This window comes from Rattus norvegicus, chromosome 10 (genome assembly GCF_036323735.1).
Source record: "Rattus norvegicus strain BN/NHsdMcwi chromosome 10, GRCr8, whole genome shotgun sequence".
Classification (NCBI taxonomy): Eukaryota; Metazoa; Chordata; class Mammalia; order Rodentia; family Muridae; genus Rattus; species Rattus norvegicus.
Window position 1 is genome coordinate 82,893,874 of NC_086028.1, and position 21,623 is coordinate 82,915,496.

Sequence of the window (21,623 nt, forward strand, 5' to 3'; positions counted from 1 at the left end):
ATCTTGTTCCAAAGCCCTGCTAGCAGGTTCTAGCAGGTTCTATGACCTTTGGGAGCCATTGCTTGCTTGTTTGTTTTTTTTTTTTAAAGATTTATTTCATTTATATAAGTACAGTGTAGCTGTCTTCAGACACACCAGAAGGGGGCATTAGGTCCCGTTACAGATGGTTGTAAGCTACCATGTGGGTCCTGGGAATTGAACTCAGGACCTCTGGAAGAGCAGTCAGTGTTCATAACCACTGAGCCATATCTCCAGCCCTGCAGCCATTGTTTAGAATAGTACTTGTGCTCAGTCCATGGTCCAGGGGCTTCACTGGATGATGACAAACGGTTAGGACCCTACTGTAGGGCAGAGTCCCCACCTGAGTCCTCATCTCTCTGTGCTACCTTATAGGTTTTCCTAGCAGGCAGGCAGTTCTGATGGCACACCTCCTGCTGTGACACTTGCCAGGGGTTGACTACTATCAACCCAGGGAAACTGCAGCCTCCTGCTCCTGCTCCAAGCCTCTATCCAGGGTTGCTGGGCTAAGGACCTCAGCTGTTTGGCAAGTCCCTAATGCCTTTGGCCCCAACCTAGCCAGAGGTCTTTAGCCTCCCTTCCCAAGGTGTGCACCTTGGGATTACTGCCACAGGGACCTGGTGGCAGGTGGGGGCTGGCATCTTTTTGAATAATATTCCCACTGACTCCATTAAAAAACACGTTGGTTGTGGTGTCCCTCACCTTTAATCCCAGCACTCGGGAAGCAGCAGCAGGCTGCACTCTGTCAGCTCAAGGTCAGCCTCTAGTCTGCATAGTAGTAAGTTCCAGGCAGCCAAGGGTACATAGTGAGGCCATCTCAAGAAACAAGACAAAACAACCAACCCAACAAAAGCTTGTTTGCCCTGGCCTTTGCGCCAGCCATTCGCTCCCCCACCCCGCCCTTTGCCAAAGGCCTTCAAGGGTCTAAGCTTACCCCCCTAAGGCCACTTCCTTCTCTCCTCAGTACCCAGCCTCTCGTTTTGCTCAGGACTGTGTCTGCCCCACCATTTCAGCACCCGCCCAAAAGAATCATTTGTGGCTCCATTGCCCTCTCTAAAATAAGAATTCCTAGAGGGAGCACGTCTGTTTAATCAAACTGCCCCTACCCTTCCATCACATGCCATCCCATGTGCTTTGGAGGTGCACACGGGGGTGGGGGGAGCGGGACAGGGGGTTGTGGCAGCGTTTCCTTTGAGAGACAGACTTCCGAGGTTCTAGGAGCTGCAAGCCAGGGCGCCAAGAGCAGCTTTCTCATCTAGCCCCGCCTTCCTTTCTTTTTCCACCAGGGGGCAGTCGTTTCCCTATATGGGAAGGGCCGCTGCAGAGGCCAAGTTCACCGTCCTTTGACCCTTTAATCCACCCGTCCCATTTTACAGTTCCCAACGCATGGTAGCTTGAGAGACACCTTTTTAATTTTTTTTTTTTTGAGAAAAGGTCTTGTTACGTAGCCAAGGCTGACCTGAAACTTGAAGTGTTGTCCAGACTAGCTTTAAACTAATGACAGCTACCCTCCTACATCAGCGGTCCTGTGGATGAAAGGTATGTGCCACCACACCCAACTCACTTCACAAGGATTTGACTTCACTGTAGTATAAAAGCAATACAAATTCAGCAGAAACTACATTCCATTATTATTTAAAAAAAAAAAAAAAGGTCTCATGTAGCCCAGGCTAGCCTAGAACTCTGTGTGCTGCTGGAGGTGACTTTGAATTTCTGATCCTCTTCCCTCCACTTCCCCAGAGCTGGGATCATAGATATGCATTACCATGCCCAACTTACACGGGCAGAACACAGGCCCTGTCCTCTGTGGCAGTGGGGCACAGTTTGAAGCCCTAGTGGGAAACAATCTGGAATCTGCACTGTTTAACTCAACCAGGGTGCCCTGCGGGATGGGCCTGGGATAAACTATGTAGACCAGGCTAGCCTGGAACAAGCAGTGTACAGCTGGATGCCTCAGAACTCACAGAGACCCGACAGCTTCTACCTTCCAAGTGCTGGGATTTGACAAGGAATTTAGGGTGGTTTTGATGGAAGCGGAATTGCACTGGAGTGGGGTGTTTTCCTTACAGCTCCAGGGTGCTTCAAGTCTGTCCCTGAATGTGAGCCACCCTCCCTCTCTCACTGGTTCACGTTAAAGCGTAAGGCGGAAGTTCAGAGACGGCAACTAGGCCTCAACATCAGACCGAAGAGAGGGACCGGGCATCTCATCTCGGAGCTCCTGTGACGACACTGTAAACTCCTTGACGACTCAGGACTAGGCCCAACACCAGGAGTCAGCCCTATGGTCATCCCTGTGCTGTCCTCCCGGTATCTGTCCAGCCCTGAGCTGCTTTTCTTCCACTTAGTCTCCTCGCATGTGCCCTCAGTCTCCCTCCCAGGCCTATGCTTTCAAACGTTTGGTTTACTTTTTTAAATTATATTGTAGGGGATGGCTGTTTTGCCTCCATGTGTGTCTGTGCACCATATGTGTGCCTGATGTAGTGGAAACCAGAAGAGGCCATTCGGTCTCCAGGAACTGGAGTTACAGATGGTTGTGAGCCACCATGTGGTTGCTGGGAATTGAACTCAGGACCTCTGGAAGAGCAGTCAGTGCTCTTAACCGCTGAGCCATCTCTCCAGCCTTCCAGTGTTGTTGCTTTCTTAACGTTTATTGATTGATTTGTGTGCACATGCATGCATACCTGCCTCTGTGTGCATCGGAAGTCAATAGCAGGAGTTTTTGGTTTTTGTTTTTTCCGGAGCTGAGGACCGAACCCAGGGCCTTGCACTTGCTAGGCAAGCGCTCTACCACTGAGCTAAATCCTCAACCCCGACAAGTTTGTTCTCAATTTTCACCACAAGAATTCTGTGAATTAAACTCAGGCATTAGCTTTGGTGACAAGTGTCTTAACCTGCTACCTCATTTTGCTTGGCCCTATATTTAAAACCACAACATTGTTTTAAAAGATATATTTATTACATGCATATCGGTGTTTTTGTCTGTATGCATGTCTGTGCACTCACTACTGTGATCTCACTGTGGAGATCAGAAAAGTACGTAAGATCCCCTTGAACTGTATTTACAGATGAGTGTGAGCTGCAATGTGGGTGCTAGGAACGGAACCTGGGTCCTCTATAAGAGCTGCTGACACAGCCCTCCTGCCGCCTTTAAAACACATGTTCTAGAGATTTATTTATTTGCTTATTGAGACAGGGACTCACTCTGTAGACCAGGCTGGCCTTGAACTCACAGAGATCCCCCTGCCTCTGCCTCCCTAGTGCTGAGATTAAAGTTGTCCACCACTACATCAGGCTATTTATTTTAATTTTAGGTGGATGAATGTTTTCCTGGATATATGTATGTGTACCAAATTCGTATCTGGTACCAACAGAGGCCAGAAACAGGGGGTTGGGAGGATGGACCCCTAGAACTAGAGTTACCAGGAACCATGAGCTGCTGTGTGGGTGTTAGGAACCAAAGCTGAATCTCCTGCAAAAGCACCACGTACTTTTTTTTTTTTTTTTTTTTTTTTTTTTTTTTTTTTTTTTTTGGAGCTGGGGACCGAACCCAGGGCCTTGCGCTTGCTAGGCAAGCGCTCTATCACTGAGCTAAATCCCCATCCCCGCACCAGGTACTTTTAATTGCAAAGCCGTCACTCCAGCCCCTCCTCCTCCATTTCTTTTTATGAGGCAGGGTCTCATTGGGTAGCTCAGGCTATCCTCAAACTTGCTGCCTAGACTATGATGGATGACTTCTGACTTGTCATCCTCCTGCCTCAGCTTCCCAAGTGCTGAGATCACAGGCCTGGGCCGCCATGGCTAGCTCTGGATCCCTGCTCCCATGGAGTCTCAGGTTTGAGCTATGCCATCTTCCATTCAAACTGCTGCCTGCCATGCCCAAGGCACAAGTGGATTGTCAGATAGCCTGCCCTGCTCCCCACTCTGCCGCTTTGCACCTACCGCCCCAGCACCTCCCTGCTCAGCTTCTCCCTCTCCCTGCAGCTCTGCCTGTCTGCATGGTTTGACCTCCATTGGCTCCTAGCAACTTACTAAAAATTCCCTCTGACCCACATGATGCCATATTCCTGTATCTCTCTTCTGTCTGTTCCTAAAGGCTGGTGTTCCTGCAGCTACTGTCCTGCATAGGGTCACCTCATCCCTTTTCCCCTCTAGGGACTCTTGAGCTGCTTCCCTGTGTCACTAGACTTCCACAACCCAGACTCTAACTCAAACCTGCCTTCCAGAGAAGGACCGGACGCAGGGTTTAAGCAGCCAGTGAATATTCCACCAAGTGTGGATTGAGTATGTAGAGTCTGAAGCTCAAATGCCTGGGTTCTAATCCTGTGTGTGTTTGCATAAGATACTTACTTAGTGCATGCCTATAATCTTGATATTATACTAAAGAAGCTGAAGCAAGTGGATGCTGAGTTCAAGGGTAGCATTGGCTAACTTGATGAGCTCCAGGCTAGACTAAGCTTATAGGTTGAGGACCTGTCTAAAAACTAAAAGGCAAAGGCAAAAGAAAAGGATTCTGGAAAGGTGAGTCAGTTAAGTGCTTACCATGCAAGTGTGGAGAATGTGAATTCAGATCCCTAGTGCTCATGGGACCAGGTGCAGCTGGGTACAGCAGCTCACATCTGGAATCCAAGGGCTAGGGGAGCAGAGATGGAGGCGGGGTCAGGGGGAGGAATCTTCAGGGTTCTGGGTTCAGTGAGAGACCCTGTCTATCTCAGGAAACAAGGTGCGATGTAATTGAGGAAGATATTCAATGTCAGCCTCAGCCTACACACACACACACACACACACACACACACACACACACACAGAGTATATACACACCCCACCCAGAAAACAAAAATCGCAAATGTATTTGTTGTACTATAGTTGGTTGAACCCTAGTTTCCTTATCCATTAAACAAAATAGTAGGGCTAGAGAGATGGCTCAGTGGTTAAGAGCACTGATTGCTCTTCCAGAGGTCCTGAGTTCAACTCCCAGAAATCACATGGTGGCTCACAATCATCTGTAATGGGATCTGGTGCCCTCTTCTGGTGTGTCTAAAGACAGCAACAGTGTACTTCTATAAATAAAAATAAAAATAAAAATAAAATGATAATACTCTGCATGGCAAGGCCTTCCTAAGTATTAGCATTCACTCAGTGTTAGCATTCACCTTGGATTTGGTGCCTGGCCTGTTCGTGCTCCTGGGAACATCCTACACAAATAGTCTAGTAGTCTAAGCCTTGAGGTTGTTCTAGATTCTTCTATCTCCTTCCCCCTTCACCTAGTAGGTTGCCAAATCCCAAAACCTCTGATATTTGTTGCTCCCTGCTCCTTACCTTATTCTGCTAAATCCCAACCCCCAGCCCTAACCTCCTTTCTGACCGTCTTCCGTTCCTGTCCTCCCTGTGTGCCAGAGAGAACATAGCACGCCACTATCTGAAGTTTCTGCCAAGCCAGGCCAAAACCTAAGTGCTGGAGCCCAGTCTCTCACATCCTCCTGTTTCCTTCCTCATCTCTCCACACTTCCTGTCTCCACACCACCTGAAGCCCTCCCTGTCTTTGTCCATGGGGAACCTTCACCCCAGAATGCCTTTCTCTCCATTCCCTTCATCCAGGTCAGTTCAGCCTTGAAACCCCACAGAGCTAGGGACAGCTCCAGCAGACAGCCCTCCTGCTTCTCCAGCCTTATGGGGTTGCTCTGGGGGTCTCACCATAGAATCATGGTTAAGGATGATCCAGCCGGGGGCTGGAGAGATGGCTCAGCGGTTAAGAGCACTGACTGCTCTTCCAGAGGTACTGAGTTCAATTCCCTTCAACCACATGGTGGCTCTCAACCATCTGGGGGATCTGATGCCCTCTTCTGGTGTATTTGAAGACAGCTACAGTGTACTTATATATAATAAATGAATAAATCTTTAAAAAGAAAAAAAAAAAGGATGACAAGCCCCTGAAGGGAAGGAGCAGGGCCTGATCCCTATAGTATCCTCAGTGTCACCCAGCCAGCCACACCCTTGCAGGTCACTTGCCCCCCTGAGGTAGGACTGAGTCAGCAGCCATGACTGGGCTGGTGGAGGGGTTTAGATAAATGACTATAAAGGGGATTCCCAGGAGAATCATAATCCACTCACTGGGAGCGCTCTTGTCCCAAACCCCAAAGAACAAACCAGGAAGAAAATGGCTTTTGGGACGGATGGAGGAAAGTGCACAGGAGTTGGGGAGCTGGGATGGGGTTGGTGGGGTTCGAGGGGTGGGGGGCATATCAGGGGAAGAAGAACAGAGGAGATGGCTAGGAATGACCGGTGGGGGTGTGGGGGCGGTGCAGGTCAAGGTGCAGGAAGAGGTGGGAGGGGCAGCAGGGTGGAGAGTACCCTTTCTGGGAAGTGGGAGGGGTGGAGGAGGTTCGTGCTGTGCATTGTGGAGGGAGGAATTGGCCTGCCGGTCGGCGTGAGCTCACTTCCTCTTACTGCCTCCTGTAGGGTCTGAGGGCATCTGGCTCTGGAAAAAGTGAGCCAGGGGCACCCCAGGGGCCACCACCCTCCTCCCTGCCCCCACAGCCTCGCCTACAATCAGCTCTCCTTATAGAGACAACCCTTTGTTCTGGGAGGAAAGGACCCCGTGCCAGGGGGGCACTATGCCTTGGGACAGGCAGAGGGGACAGGAAGAACTGGCGCATGTGGTGAGAGGGAGAAGCTCCAGGCATTGTAACGGATTACAGTTAGGTGGTAGGAGGGACTTTTTAGGAGTAGAGAGGTAATTCTGGCTTCCGACCTCTGGGTGAAAGTTTGAGAAGTCTTTCTAAGAGAATCCTTTTAAGTGCAAGGGACTTAGTAAGGCATAACAGGAGTAGGGGTGGCCTGACTGATGTCCCCCTTCTCACAATCTGCAGCCCTGAGCTCTGAGCTGGAACAAGTAGCAAGGGTGGGCCTGGATCCGCCCTGAAGGTGCTGTTAAAACAAACATCCTTAGTGTATTCTCCTGGCCCAGGGGGTTAGCCTTTCTGCTCTGCCTGCCTTCCCTGAAATCCATCACTATCTCTTGGGGGTATCTGCTTCTTCCCCATCTCATAATCTGGGTCTAGGAATACGAAAGTAAGAAGCCTGGTGTGGCGTCAGTCATGATTACTGTCCCAATAGTCAGAAAGCAGAGGCAGAAGGATAAGGTTCGAGGTCACTCTGCCGAACCCTGTCTCAAGAACATCAAACCAATGGGTACCAAAGAAAGCCCAAAGCATCGCCAGGTGTAGTGTACCCTTTTAACCCCGGCACTAGGGAGGCAGAGGCAGGTGGATTTCTGTGAGTTGGAGGTCAGTGAATTCCAGGACAACCACATCTATGTGTTCTTTAAAAGAAGAGAGACAGGGGCTGGGGATTTAGCTCAGTGGTAGAGCGCTTACCTAGGAAGCACAAGGCCCTGGGTTCGGTCCCCAGCTCCGAAAAAAAAAAAAAAAAAAAAAAAAAAAAAAAAAAAAAAAAAAAAAGAAGAGAGACAAAGAAAGACCCCAAACAAACAAACAAACAAAAACTCCTGTGAAAGGTTTAGGAAGAAGCCAGCATGGACTGGAAAAAAAAAGGAAGAATGAGAGTTAGATAACAAAAAGAACTTCCCAGCTCCATGAAGGATTGTGTGGGGGGTATGTGAGCCGGGGTAACAGGCTGGGGTTCTTTCTTTTGGAGGACTGTGAAGTGAGTGTCTGGCTCAGGCCGGGAATGTCTCTTTAGGGGTAGCTCCCAGCGAAGCAGGAAGGCTGGCTAGCGGTGGGAGTTTCTTCATAGGGCTGTCTTAGTGGAGCAGGTCTTTACACAACCAGAGATATGAACCATAGTACTCACTGTGGTGGGCACCAAAAGTCTGGGGTATCTGTCAGACCTCCCTTCTCCCCTTGACTCGGCTACCACTGTGAGATCCTGTCTAAGATTCTTCCTGGGAGGTATTCTTTCTAGATGAGGGCCTATCCCAAACCATATCTGTTGTGCCTCAACTTCCATGACTTTCTAGAGCAGTGGTTGGTTCTCTACCTTTCTGATGCTGCAGTCCTTTCGTACACTTCTTCACGTTGTGGTGACCTCCAACCATAAAATTATTTTTGTTGCTATTTTTTTTTTCCCCTTCCGGGCAGGGTTTCTCTGTGTAAAAGCCCTAGCTGTCTTGGAGTTCGTTTGTAGACAGGGTTGGCCTCAAACTCATAGAGATCTGCCTGCCTCTGCCTCCTGAGTGCTGAAAGTGTGCTCCACCACTGTCTGGTTTATTTGCTACTTGATAACTGTAACTTTGCTACTGTTATAAATCATAATGTAAATATCTGATATGCTACCCCTGCGAAAGGGCCCTTTGATTCCCCCCCAAAGGGTCACGATCCATAGGCTGAAAAACCGGTGCTCTGGAGTACTTCTACCAAGCTTTGACCGTTCTTTCCCTGTCTGAGATGAGGTCAGGATTGACCTCACAGGCTTTCTGGACCTCTGGGTCCGTTTCGGTCCCTTTCTGGCTGCCTTTCCCTGTGTCTGGGTTTGGTGCCTCTTTCGGGTTCTTTCATCCTCTTTCGGGGTCACCAATTAACTTCTATCCGGGCAGGTCCCTTAGGGGCTTTCTCTCGGTTTCCCCTGAGACCTTGTCTCTGGATCAGGCTCGGTTCTGATCCATGGCTCCATGGTCCGCGTAGACCCCTGTGCCAGTCCCCTTTTCTGTGCAGCGCGTGGGGAGCTTCGAGTCTGGAGTTTGGCTTCTAGGGGCGGGGAGGGCCTGGGGGCGGAGCGATGAGAGCCCGCCCCTCTGTTCCCAGTCCCCCGCCCCCTGGGCCCGGGCCGGTGCCCCCAACAGTGCCCTGGCTGCTGACCGCAGAGCCTCCACTGCGGCCCGATGAATGGAGTCGCTTTCTGCCTGGTCGGGATCCCGCCGCGTCCGGAGCCCCGGCCTCCCCAGGTGAGGGTTGACCAGGGCCCGGGTCAGCTGGGCGGGACCTGGGAGGACGTCCGGGCTGGGGTCACTGCGCCCCCGTCGGAGGGCACTGCTGTGGGAGCTTGGTGTCCCGCTGGAAGAACAGCTGCGCTAGGCAAGGGCTTGGAGGGAGGCGCCGAGTAGGGGCCCCGACGGGCCCGGGGCTACCGAGCCGGGGGGGTCACACAGCTGGTGTTGGTGCCAGGCCCTGGGCGGCCAGGCAGCGGGGGTGGGAGGCCCGCGCCTTTTGTCCAGGATTTTCAGGCGGGGCGCCCGCCACGGTTTCCTCTGCCCAAGTTTTCGTTTTCCGTTGGCGAGGCCCCCGCACAGCTGGAGCCACAGGGAGTGGGGGAGGGGTCCCGGGGCAGGACGTCCTTAGCTCGCCCCCTCCGGGTGGAGCTGCGTTGTAGGCTTCGGGGCTCCGGACTGGGACCCCAGCCCTGCCCGGCCCTCCTCTCTGCCCGCTTCGGCTGTGGGTGGGTCCGGGAGTGGGGTGCCAGGGGCATTACTCAGCGCTGGGCTGCTCTGCTTGGGTTCTTTCATCTGCCAGCTGCTGAGGCTGGGAGGGGCCTTCACCTTCCCAACAGGGTCAGTCCCCTACCTTGGAGTCTGGCTGCCGGTCCTGTTTAAGCTCCCCCAGCTCACAATGGCAGAGTAAGCTGAAGGACTAAACAGTGTCTGGCCAATAGTTTTCCTGAGTTTGGAAAAGAAGTTCCCTGGTGTCCAGTCTGAGGGTCAAGACCATGACTGAACCACTCCCTCTTTTGACACTCCAGCGGGCTCCTGCCCTCGGGGTGTTGGTCCAGCGGGCATATACTTTGCAAACTTTTTAGGAGACTCTGGTGTCTGGACTAGATGTATTAAGTTCTCCCTCAGTCGGCTTCCTTACCCCTCCCTCCAGCCAAAATGTGTTTCCTAATTATAAACTTGAAATTCAGGATGGACAGGGGGCAGGAGTGGAGGTCATTAAGCTTGAGTTCTTTGGATTCTCCCCCTAACCAACAGTGTACTTCATCCTTGTCCCCTTACTGCGTCCACCCATACCCTCTGTGGGTTTCTAGTGGGTGACCTCTCCCCACTGCCAGGGAAACAACCCCATTTTCAAAATGGCCAGAGCTGACGGCAGGAGATTTGAAACTCCACTCCAAAACTAGTCATTTGGCCTGCAGACTTGGTCCAAAGGCCCCTGGCCCTGGTGGCTTCCTCCAGTTGCCCACATGTGGTTGGATCCACCCCCCCACCCCCCCAGTTGGCTGGGATCTCTGAGGTCCTGTGTTCCAGGCCCTGTCTTCTCCTTTCAAGTGATGAGAACAGTGGATCACCTCTACGAAGTGCTAGACTGGAGGGTCTCAAAGTGTGTGTTTGTTAGTAAAGCATTAGTTTTAGTTACTTTTTTTTCTTTTATTTTACTTTTTGCTTTTTCAAGACAAGGTTTCCTTGTGTAGTCCTGGCTGACTTGGAACTCTCTCTGTAGACCAGGCTGGCCTCCGAATCAGAGATCCACCTGCCTCTGCCTCCCAAGTGCTGGGATTAAAGGTGTGCCCCCTCTTGCCTGGCAATGCTAGTCCCTATTTTACTGGTAGGGTTTGACCTAAAGGTGTGGTGATATTGTTGGGCTGGAACCTGAGTTCTGGTGGTCATTATAATAAAGCTGGAGGAGGGGAGCACTGGAGAGATGGCTTAGCCTTTGAGAGCACTGATTGTTCTTCCAAGAAGACCTGGGTTCAATTCCCAACACCCACATGGCAGCTCCCAACTCCGTGTGACCATAGGATCCTCACAAACACATGCAGGCAAAGCGTCAGTGCACATAAAATATAAAGAAGTAAATTATAAGAAAGAAGGTTTGGGGGAATGGTCTCAGGAAGACAGCTTGGTTACTGCTGGGGTGGGGCAGGTTACGTGGTCCCCAGAGCCGCTAAGGGAACAAGTCTTTCATGAGGTAGTATGGATGAGGTCTTCTTCCTCTCTCAGGGCAGCCCTGAACGCATGGTGAAAGGATGCGGTGTTGTTGGCAGAGTTGGTGTGGGGGTGAGGGAGGGTGCGGCATAACAAAGTCAGGCCCTGTGGGGGTGGGCAGTGGGGTTGCTTCATCTCTCATTGCAAGGATACTTTGAAACTTCTTGTGTAAAGTTAAAAGACTGCAGCTGGGCGTGGTGGTGCCTTTAAGCCCAGCAGAGAAGCAGGGGCAGGGGCAGGCAGATGTTGGAGTTTGAGGCCAACCTGGTCTACATAGGGAGTTTCAGGACAGCCAGGGGCTACATAGAGAAACGCCAGGATGACGATGACAACACACCCATGACGACGATGACAATGATGATGATGATGAAGATAAATATAAAAGACAGACTACAGAGTGGGTGACTGGACTAAGTGTTGGGGTGAAGGATTGGGGCTGGCTATTCAGGAGAGCTTTCCAGGGGCAGGTTTGTGAACTGCAGCACCCCAAAGCAGTCTGTGCACGGTACAGGGATGTTTCCTCCCGTAGGTGGATTCCGGCGATGCTGGACCCCAGTGCAGATCTCTAGAGAGACCCAGAGAGCACGCAGACATTCAGATGAGCATGTGCCTTAGTGCTAGAGAGTTTTCTTTTTGAGATATTCACTATGTAGCCCAGGCTGGCTTTGTCTGTCTCAGCCTCCTCAGTGATATGGCTAAGGTCTGATAGCAGTTCCTCTGGGGCCGGATCTGCATAGCTCATTCTTTTATTTGTCAGATTATCCCCTCAAGGTGGGCACTGTCTTCCTCGCCCCATTTTACAGTTGAGGACACTGAGGCGCAGTTAACTAGTAGTAAAGAACAGAGCAGGGGAGGAAGGGGCCACCTGGTTCTAGAGTCCTGACTGACCGTCAGTCCAGCTGCCACACCCCCTTGAGTCTGTGCCCATTTAGGAGAATCCACATCAAGCCATCCTCCTGCTGATTTGGAACTTGGTTGCTTGTTTTGTTGGTTGTCAGGGTGGCACAGCCTTAGGTATCTCTCAGTGATTATGGGTGGGGAATCATTCCATGGTCTTCAGCCTCCCTCCCCCACCCCCAGGCTGGCCACCAGAGCTCCAGCCTGTGGTAGTCCCTTGGCATTCTCTGTCCCTTGTGCATCAGCCCTGCTTTGCTGTCTGCAGTGGTTCAAAGGTGAGGGATTGGCTCTGTCAGGGATTTAGACAAAGCCTGGTTTTAATTATCCTGCTCTGCCACCCCGACTCTGTCATGAATAGGGCCTGTGGGAGCTGGCACTGCCTCTCCCCATGCTCACTCCCCACCCTTCAAACAGCCCGACTTTAGATCCAGGCCCCTGTTTCTGGTGAAATTGTGCCAGCGTGTCAGCAGGGCAGTGCCAGGCTGTACTGGGAGTACATCTCTGCCATCCAGGGCAACATCGGGGCCCAGATGGCCTTGGCTTTGGACATAGTAGGGTTTGAGCTACTTGGGAGGGGATGTTCACTACCTGTCAGCGTGGTCAAAACGAAAGGGCCTATCTTGTTCCGCTTCTCATGCTACAGTGGGAAAGGATGCTGTATGGTATCTTGCTCCTCAGCCTGTGAGTGGCAGGTGAGGACTCGGGTCCTCTGAGGCCTAGGCTCTCAGAGTTCTGTCCATGGCGCTGTTTCCCCCCACACCCCACCGGTGCTAGTCTCTGGGACTGAGTCCTGGGGGCTGTGGCAGAGATGAGTGGACAATGTGTCCTGTTCATCTGTGTCCTAACGCCCGGCACAGTGCCTGGCACAGGGCAGCCCTCCATAAATGTTTGCAGAATGCAAGCCAGAAGCCTCCCCCACTGGTCTCCTGGGGTGACCTGGGCCTAGCTCTCTCCTGGGCATTGGGATGGGAGACTTGTCAGTCTCCCTGTCAGACTTGAGTGAGTCAAAGGCAGGCAGATCTATAAAATATGCTCATGGTGTTTAATGGTGGGCAGGTGTGTTACTGCATCCCAGTCACACGAAGAGATTCCATGGCTTCCTAAGGTCGCACAGTGAGAGACAAAGCCCAGGCGCTGAGCACATTCTTAACCTCATTCCAACTGACGAAAGGTGTCATGTCTGTCTTGTTACCCACACAGTCTGGCACCCAGCCAGCACCTAGAGAATGTTTGTTGACTGACCGACTGACTAACTGGATGCATAAATGGTGAGACAATGTGTGACAACCCACAGAATCCTGCACCCATCCTCAGCACGTAGGAGGGTTAGGGTCTTGGGAAGACAACCTGGGAGGGTTGCTGTGTTGTCTGCACAGAGTGCCAGAGCCGAGCCTAGGGAAGAAGGGAAAGTCTCCGAGGGCCTCCTGTCACCACTGCCTTCCAAGGCTACCAGGTTCCTCTGCCTCCAAAGCTCCTGGCTCTACTGTTTCACTTGACTCTAGATTTCCCAGAGGTCTGAGGCAAGTCTGTAGGCTGAATCAAAGGCCAGCCTCACAGCCATCACAGTCCCGAGGTGCTTGGCTCTGGCTTAGCTTAGGATTGCTAGCCTAAGCTAGCTCCGTGCTCTGCTACCTGGCCCTGTGTCCAGCTGTCCTCTCTGTCCTCCTCCCCCTGCCTTGGCCTCCTGCCGGGATTAAAGGCCATGCACCACCAGCCTGACTGAGAGCTGAGGCTTGAGTCTTGGAGCCTTGTGCATCCGAGACAAGTGCTTTCTCACCGTCTATATGCCTGGCCCGTGTTTACTTTTATTTTTTCTTTTCTTTCTTTTTTTCCGGAGCTGGGGACCGAACCCAGGGCCTTGTGCTTGCTAGGCAAGCGCTCTACCACTGAGCTAAATCCCCAACCCCTTATTTTTTCTTTTAATTTACTTTATTATTTTATGCATATGGGTATTTTGTCTGCATGTGTGTCTGTGTACCACATGTGGTGGTTAGAGGAAGGCATCTGATCCTCTGGAACTAGATTTTTACATGGTTTTGTGAGCCACCATGTGGGTGCTAGGAATCAAACCTAGGTCCTCTGGGAGAGCATGTGACACTCTTAACCACCGAGCCATCTTTCTAGCCCTTCTACTTTTTATTTTGAGACAGGATCTTGCTTAAGTTAAGGAGGCTGGCCTTGAATTCGCTCTGTAGCCAGGTCAGGCCTTAAATGTCCACTCTCGTGAGTCAGTCACGGGATTATAGTTCTCTCAGCCAGCTGCACGGTTATCAGCTATTTATCTCTCAAGGAGCAGGTGTTGGATTCCCAGCCTGCGTCTGTCCTAAACCATGGGCCCAGGGATATCTCCAGCTTCCTTTGACTCTTAATTACGTACTTGGGCTATTGGGTCACCCTTCCTTTCTGTTCTTTTTTTTCCTGGTCTAAGTTAGCGTTAGTCAGTCAGGCCCCCCAGGCTGCAGCTCCATCTGCTCTTAGGGACCTGCGCACTGTGAGATATTTGGCATTCTACCCTCTGACCCAGCAGATGGGCCCTGGAAGATGAGGGCCTGAGGCCTGGGCCTGGGGCCTGGGCCTGGGCCTGGGCCTGGGCCTGGTATGGCCCTCAGGCCCTTGGGAGTCTGGAGCACCCTATGGTTGCGTGTTTAGGTTGGGCCTTACCCTCTTCATTCTTGTTTTAACTCTACCCCATCGTTACTGTGTGGCTTTGGACAGTGGCCTCCAATTTTTCTTTCATGTGGACTTGAGGCTTGAATCTTACACATGCTAGTCAAGCACTTTGTGACTGAGCTGTATCTGAGCTCTTGAAGGCCTCTATTTTTTTTTAAACCTCAGATACGATGAGGCTTGAGCCAGGGGAACCAGGCCAATCTCTATTGGCAGCCAATGTTAGGCAAATAATAATCAATGAATGGGCATGAGAGCACAGGCTTTGGAAGCCATGAGCTGTAACCACAGCACAGCTGGCTCAGTAGCACCCATTAGCTGGGGGTGATAACTCACATCTCCCATGACCCTAAAGAGTTATGGATCAGAAGTTCAAGATCATCCTTGGCTATGTAATGTGTTTGGGGCTAAGCTGGGTTACATAAAACATAATCCTAGGGGCTGGAGAGATGGCTCAGTGGTTAAGAGCACTGACTGCTCTTCCTGAGGTCCTGAGTTCAAATCCCAGCAACCACATGGTGGCTCACAACCATCTGTAATGAGATCTGATGCTCTCTTCTGGTGTGTCTGAAGGCAGCTACAGTATACCCATACAATAAAATAAAATCTTTAAAAAAAAAAAAAACATAATCCTAACCCTAGTGGGAGACTGGAGGCTTACCACCAGTTCCTCCCCCCCCACCCCCCGGGCGGAGCTGGGGACCGAACCCAGGGCCTTGCGCTTGCTAGGCAAGCACTATACCACTGAGCTAAATCCCCAACCCCTCACCACCAGTTCAAAGTAGGCATTGGTTACCTTGTGACCTCCACAACAGACTAAGCTACAAAGGGACACCTGCTTTAAAAGCCAACAAAACCAAGCACGACAGCAAATAAATGAAAACTTCAAGATACCAAACCAACAGAGGAGTGAGATACAGCTCGGATGGTAGAGGCTTGCCCCGCTCGTACAAGCCCTGGGTCTGCAGTGGATTGAGCGAGCACAGTAGTCAGGCCTATACTCTCAGCACTTGGGAGGTGGAGGCACGAGCATCCGAAAGAAGTTGAAGATCGTCCTTGGCTACATAATGTGCTTGAGGCTAACCTGGGCTACATAAGACATTGCCATAAACAAACAAAACAGACATTCATGGTCAGAGTAATCTGAAGAGAAATGAGCGTGCCTGGAAGTAGTGAGGCCTCCATCACTGGAGGTACCCAAGCCCTGCTGGACAATAACGTGGACAGGTGATAATTCCGGCACTGAGCTAAAGGTCAGGGCAGAACCCCCTGGGGGGCACTGCTTGGGTATTTATGCTGTGTCACGGCAGTTAAAAGGACTGTTTCCTGGACTTGTGCACACTGGGGACTGAGCCTGTGGCCAGATGCCTGGTCTGGAAGGAGCACTAAAGGCTGGCCACTATGGTTGGGGCTAAGTGACTCTTCAGAGGCCAGGTATTTCTGAACAGGCGGACTAGAAGAAGCCAGGAAAGCCTTGTCTGATATAATGTGGTCTGGTAGGAGGTCATTGTAGAGCCAGAAAGACTGGGTGACCGAGGAGCAGGGAGGCATTAGGGCCACTGGTCCTGGGGGCTGCCTGCTCATCCTGGATTTGAGTGCTAAGGGAGGGGAGTTTCCTGGCCCACCAACACAGCCTCTCATGTAGCAGGGGCCTGCCTCAGCTGCTCACTGGAGCAGAGTCTGGCCCGTAGGAGCGAAGCTGGGAAGGAAAGCCTTATGCCCAGTGCATTCGGGGGCATCTGGGGGTCGGGGGAACACTGGAGCCTTTGTTGACAGCTGCCAGGAATCTGGCGGAGGAGCTGGCCCTGGGTTTGGCTGGGTTCTCCACAGACTGGCCCTCTTTGAAGTGACCCTTTCAAAGCTCAGCCTGTGTTCTTGAGAGGAGAGAGAGCTTGGGCAGACTGGGCAAAGGGCTTGCTGGCCTCTGTGGCATGGACATGGGGCAGGAGCCCTGTGGGGACCAGGAATGTGGTGGGCTGGGGTACATGTTAGAGCCATGCCCAACGACTAGGGGTCTGACCCGTGACAAGTCAGGGTGTCATTTTAGGGAACGGTAGAATTCCTTCTGGCTGGTGACCGGTTTCTTTCACCCAGCAATTTGATTTCTGTCTGTATTGGGCTCCCAAACCAGCACTGTCTTCTTGTTAATTTCTACCACTGCTGGGAGAACCGCTTGGGAGACTAGGGCAGGACCACAGGACCGGGGGCACATAGAGGGGTGGAGTAGGGATTTGTGTCAAAGAGGCTTCCCCACTCCTTAGAGCCTTTAGAAAGCTGGGGACCCCGCTTCTGAGCAGAGACCCCTACCTCTGAGTGGAGACCCCACCTCTGAATGGAGATTCCCCCGCTTCTGAGCAAAGACCTCTGTCTTCCCCAGACTTCTTATCAATGAGGAGACAATAATGGCTTGCCCAGGGGAGAGAGGGAAGGAGAAGAGTAGAACAACTAATCAGAGAGGGCACCGTTCCCAACTCCCTGTTTATCCTTTAGGGAACGTGAGGCCCAGAAAAAAGGCAGGCACAGAAGAGAGGGAGGCAGAACAAGCGCGAGCTGTCGTGAGAGCTAGGCCGGGTGACAGGAGGCCAAGGCTAAAGGATCAAGAGTTCAAGGCCTGGACAGTTGAGACTCTTCTTGAAGTTAAGAAGAAAGCTAGAAGAGGACTGGCGGTGTATATCAGTGATAAGTGCTTGTCTGGTGTGCACAAAGGCCTGGGTTCAACCCCCAGCACTGGATAAACTGGGCGGTGGTGCACGCACGTAATCCCAGCACTCCGGGCAGATACTGGGAAGTTAGAGTTCAGGACCATCCGCTGCTCCATCTCCATGAGGCTGTGAACCCACAGAGATCTGTTTGCCTCTGCTTCTGAGTGCTGGGATTAAAGGCTTGTGCCACCACGCCGGGCTTAATTAACTGAGAGAGAGAGAGAGAGAGAGAGAGAGAGAGAGAGAGAGAGAGAGAAAAGAAAAGGTGACATCCAGGTAAAGAATGAGGGGGTTTCCTGAGGGGGACTCTGGGTGTTGGGGCGGAGTGGTGTGGACAGGGGAAACAGACCAGTCAGCCAGATAGGCCCTTGTCCCACCCTGATGCACTGCTTCCTCTCTTCCTCCTGACTGTAGCCATGAGATCTAATGACCAGATCTCACTGCCTAGTAAACTGTAGCACTGTAGAGTGTTTTAAGTATTCCGTAATGGTCACACGTTGAAACTGCACAGTGATGCAATTCTTTGAAAGTGTCACTTAAGACACGAACTGTCCTCACACTGAATTGAGGAAATCTTTTGGAGGCGTGGCCTCTGGTTCTTCCCCCAGAAGGGGTGGGGCTTTCTTTGCTGCTCCCTGTATCTACACAGCTGAGCTCTCATTAGCTCTAATGAGACCTTGGCTGTGGGCCCCTGCTGGGCTGCACCTGGGGGAGGAGTTGTGACAGCTAAGGGTGGGCAGGTGTACAAGAAGGAAGCGATGGGGATAGGTCACCCAGGCTGATGACAGAGCCCATTCATCCACTTCCTCCCTCCGCAGCCTTCGCCTCCTGCACTGGGTCCCAGGGACCCAGGTCGCTCAATGCTAGGTACTAGCTTATCTGAGGGACCAGGCTCAGCCTGGGGCTGCCAAGGACATTCCCAGGCACAGCTGGCATAGTGTTCCTCTTGTCCTCCTCCAACTACAGCCTGGGGCAGCAGAGGAGGCGAAGTGGCTTGGGAAAGATTGGGCAGTGACCGGATCTTCAAGCAAACCAGCCTTCATTTCATGGGTGGTCATTACTTGTAAGCACCCTGGGCTCCACACAGCCCTGCCCTCAAGGGGTTCCTTGTCTGCTTTTCCTATTGCCCAAAAGCCAGACAAAAAGACTCCACTAAGATTTTTATAAACAATGGCCTGCGAGATTCCTGTCTCCATTACCTGACAGTCCAGACTGTTCCCACGGCCCCTTGCCTAAAATATCATGGTATAAAGACCCGGGCTGGCCCAAGGAGCAGTGGTACAGAGTCAGAAAGGGGACTAGAGCCAAGGCGAGTAAAACACAGATTACGGATTCAGCTTGGATCTCGGTGACCCCGCGTGGTGCTGTTTTTCTTTATTTACTTACATCAGTCTTTTGACAGGGTCTGTGTAGTCTTAGCCAGGCTGGAGCTCGAGGGAAATCCTCTTGCCTCTGCCTCTGGGGTGCTGGGGCTGCACATTGCTTAGCCTACAGGAGCTCACTTTGAGTCTGTAAATGCTTTATAGTGGGGGCTGGAGAGATGGCTCAGCAGTTAAGAGCACTGACTGCTCTTCCAGAGGACCTGAGTTCAATTCCCAGCAACCACATGGTGGCTCACAACCATCTGTAAAGAGATCCGATGCCCTCTTCTGATGTGTCTGAAGACAGCTGCAGTGTACTTATATATAATAAATGAATAAATCTTTAAAAAAGTGCTTTATAGGGCTGGAGAGATGGCTCAGTGGTTAAGAGCACTGACTGCTCTTCCAGAGGTCCTGAGTTCAATTCCCAGCAACCACATGGTGGCTCACAACCATCTATAATGAGATCTGGGGTCATCTTCTTGCCTGCAGGCACACATGCAGACAGAAAGCTGTATGATGTATACATAATAAATAAATAAATATTTTTTAAAAAAAGTGCTTTATAGTGGCCCTTGAACATGCATCTGTAGTGCCTTTAATACTTTACAAAATTATGTTTGTTTGTTTATTGAGACAGGGTCCCTCTGTGTAGCCCTGGCTGTCCTAGAACTCACTCTGCAGACCAGGCTGGCCTTGAACTTAGAGATCCACACACCTCTGCCTTTCAAGTGTTGGAATTAAAGGCTTTCACCACCAATACCTGACCTTTTTTTTTTAACTTTAAAAAAATTTAATATCTCTAGATGTTTTATGTGCATGGATGCCTGTGCACCACGTGTGAGCCTGGTGCCTAAGGAGGCCAGAAGAGGGCATCAGATCTCTTGGAGTTGGAGTTACGGAGGGTTGTGGGCCACCATGTGACTGCTGGGAGTCAAACCCAGGTCCTCTGGAAGGGTAATTGATGTTCTTTGGTGCCACCTCTCCAGCCTTGGAATTTTTTTTTTTTTTTGAGACAGAGTCTAGTATATCTCAAACCTATTTCAAACTTGATTGGTAGCCAAAGATAATTTTGAACTTCTAGTCCTCTGACTCCACCAAATGCTGCTGTTACTGGAATGTACCACCATGATGGCTTATGTAGAGCTGGGAACCCAACCCAGGGCTTCATACACACTGTGGAAGAATTCCAGCCAATGAGCCATACCCCAGTCCTAAGTGAGAACTCTTCAGTAAAATTCCTTCTGTTGGGTGGGTGCTCAGAACCATCACTAGGCAATTGTATGTTTATTATAAAAGCAAAATAAAAAACAAACCAAATTCTGAGAGAGAGAAAATATGTTGCCAGCTTAACAGACAGATCGTTCTGAATCCTACAGCCTTTCTGTAGTTACTGCCATACTGCCTGACACAAAGCATATGGGTGGCCACCTCCCACAGCCCAGCATAGGCCCACCTATCCCAGAGCAGAGAGCTGCAATCCAAGGAGGGCTAGCATAATAAGGGAGAGGAAGACATCCCTGCTGGTGGCTCTGGTAAACACACACACACACACACACACACACACACACACACACACACACACACAGCATGGGTGTGAGTCTCAGCTCCTCCCACCTTTAAGCTGTCTGTTGTTGGACAGGTTTCTAACGTCTGCTGGGATGGCTCAACTCCTCCAGCATTGGTAAACCTCGCCTCCTCCACAGTCATGCCTTCTTGAAGCTTCTTAGAGAAGCCTGTGTTTACTGATAGGATCCTGGGGTAGGATAGGATCCCAGCACTCCAGAGGCTGAGATAGGTGGATCTTTGAGTTCAACGTTAAGGCCATCCTGCTCTACAGAGCAAATTCCAGGAGAGTTAGGGCTACATAGTGAAGACCTTGTCTCAGACAGACAGACAGGCAAAAAAGAACCCTGGGGTTCCTGACTCCATGAAGAGCAAGCCTTGACCACAGATCCAGGGCATGAGGTACTCTAGAGCCACCAGTGGTGACCTGGTGACCTCTTCCCCTCCCACCGAACTCTTTAAGACAGGGTCTGTCTAGCCCTGGCTGTCCTGAAACTCACTCTGTAGACCAAGCTGGCCTTAAACTCGCAGATGTCTGCTTGCCTCTCCTTCCTGAGTGCCAAGATTAAAGGCATGTGCCTATCACACCCAGCCCCTTACATGTACCTTTGTGTTAGGCAATATGGCAGTGACCACAGGAAGACAGGGGTGTGTGTGTGTGTGTCTGTGTCTGTGTGTGTGTGTGTGTGTGTGTGTGTGTGTGTGTGTGTGTGTGTGTGTGTGTGTGCCACAGCACATAACCGGGGCCGGGCAGTTCTCGACTTCTATCTTGTGGGGTCTAGGGATTGGTCTCGTTTACATATTTATGTTTCCCTTATTTGAGTGGTTAGTGTTGTTGTTGTTAGTGCACGCAGGCGGTGGTTTGCCTGCGTGTGTACTGTGTGTGTCTGGTGTCTGAGGAGCTCAGAAGAGGGACTCGGGTTACTTGGAACTGGAGTTACAGATGGTTGTGAACTGCCAGGTGGGTGCTAGGAATTGAACCCAGGTCCTTCAGAAGAACAGCCAGTTACTCTGAACCACTGAGCCATTTTTCCAGCCCCTGGTGGTTGTTGTTGCTTTAATTGATTATTAATTTTTGAGACAGAGTCTCACCAGGTTGTTGAAGCCTGGAACTCAGTGTGTGTCCTAGGCTGGCCTTGAGTTCTCAGTGACCCCTGCCCCCTGACACCACATCCCCAGTTCTGGGGTACAGGCACCCTCAGCTTGGGCATTTTGAACCCCAAGTCCCCATCTGCTTTGTTTGTTGCACATCTACCCCTTTGATCTTTAGAAATTCAGACTGCTTTTAATTTCCGCAAATCCTTTGGGGATTGAACTAAAACTTGCTGAGCAGCTCCTAGATGGCCAGGCCTTCAGCTGAGTCCCCTGCAGGACCCTGCAGGATCCCTTACAGCTCAGGAGGTGGAGGCTTGGAGAGGGACTGGGTGAGACCAGGGCTACACAGGGTGGAGACTGAGCCCCAGGCTCTGAGACCCTTCTTTACCTAGTGTGCCAACCCCTCCATCTAGAGCCCCACTTGGTGAGAACCTTTCCATGGTC

At 51.3% G+C, this 21,623-nt stretch overlaps 1 protein-coding gene across 4 annotated transcripts in view; it reads left to right on the top strand.

Moving 5' to 3' along the window:
* Positions 1-21,623, top strand: part of Arhgap23 (Rho GTPase activating protein 23) — a 102,210-nt gene that overhangs the window by 2,853 nt on the left and 77,734 nt on the right. For 2 of the 4 annotated variants that reach the window (XM_063270143.1, XM_063270146.1), the window contains exon 1: positions 8,764-8,917. The exons of the other annotated variants lie outside the window; for them this stretch is intronic. In XM_063270143.1, the coding sequence (XP_063126213.1) occupies positions 8,855-8,917 (63 nt within the window). In that variant the 5' untranslated portion in view covers positions 8,764-8,854. Of the gene's footprint in view, positions 1-8,763; positions 8,918-21,623 lie in introns of those variants that run through there. 4 annotated transcript variants of the gene reach the window in all.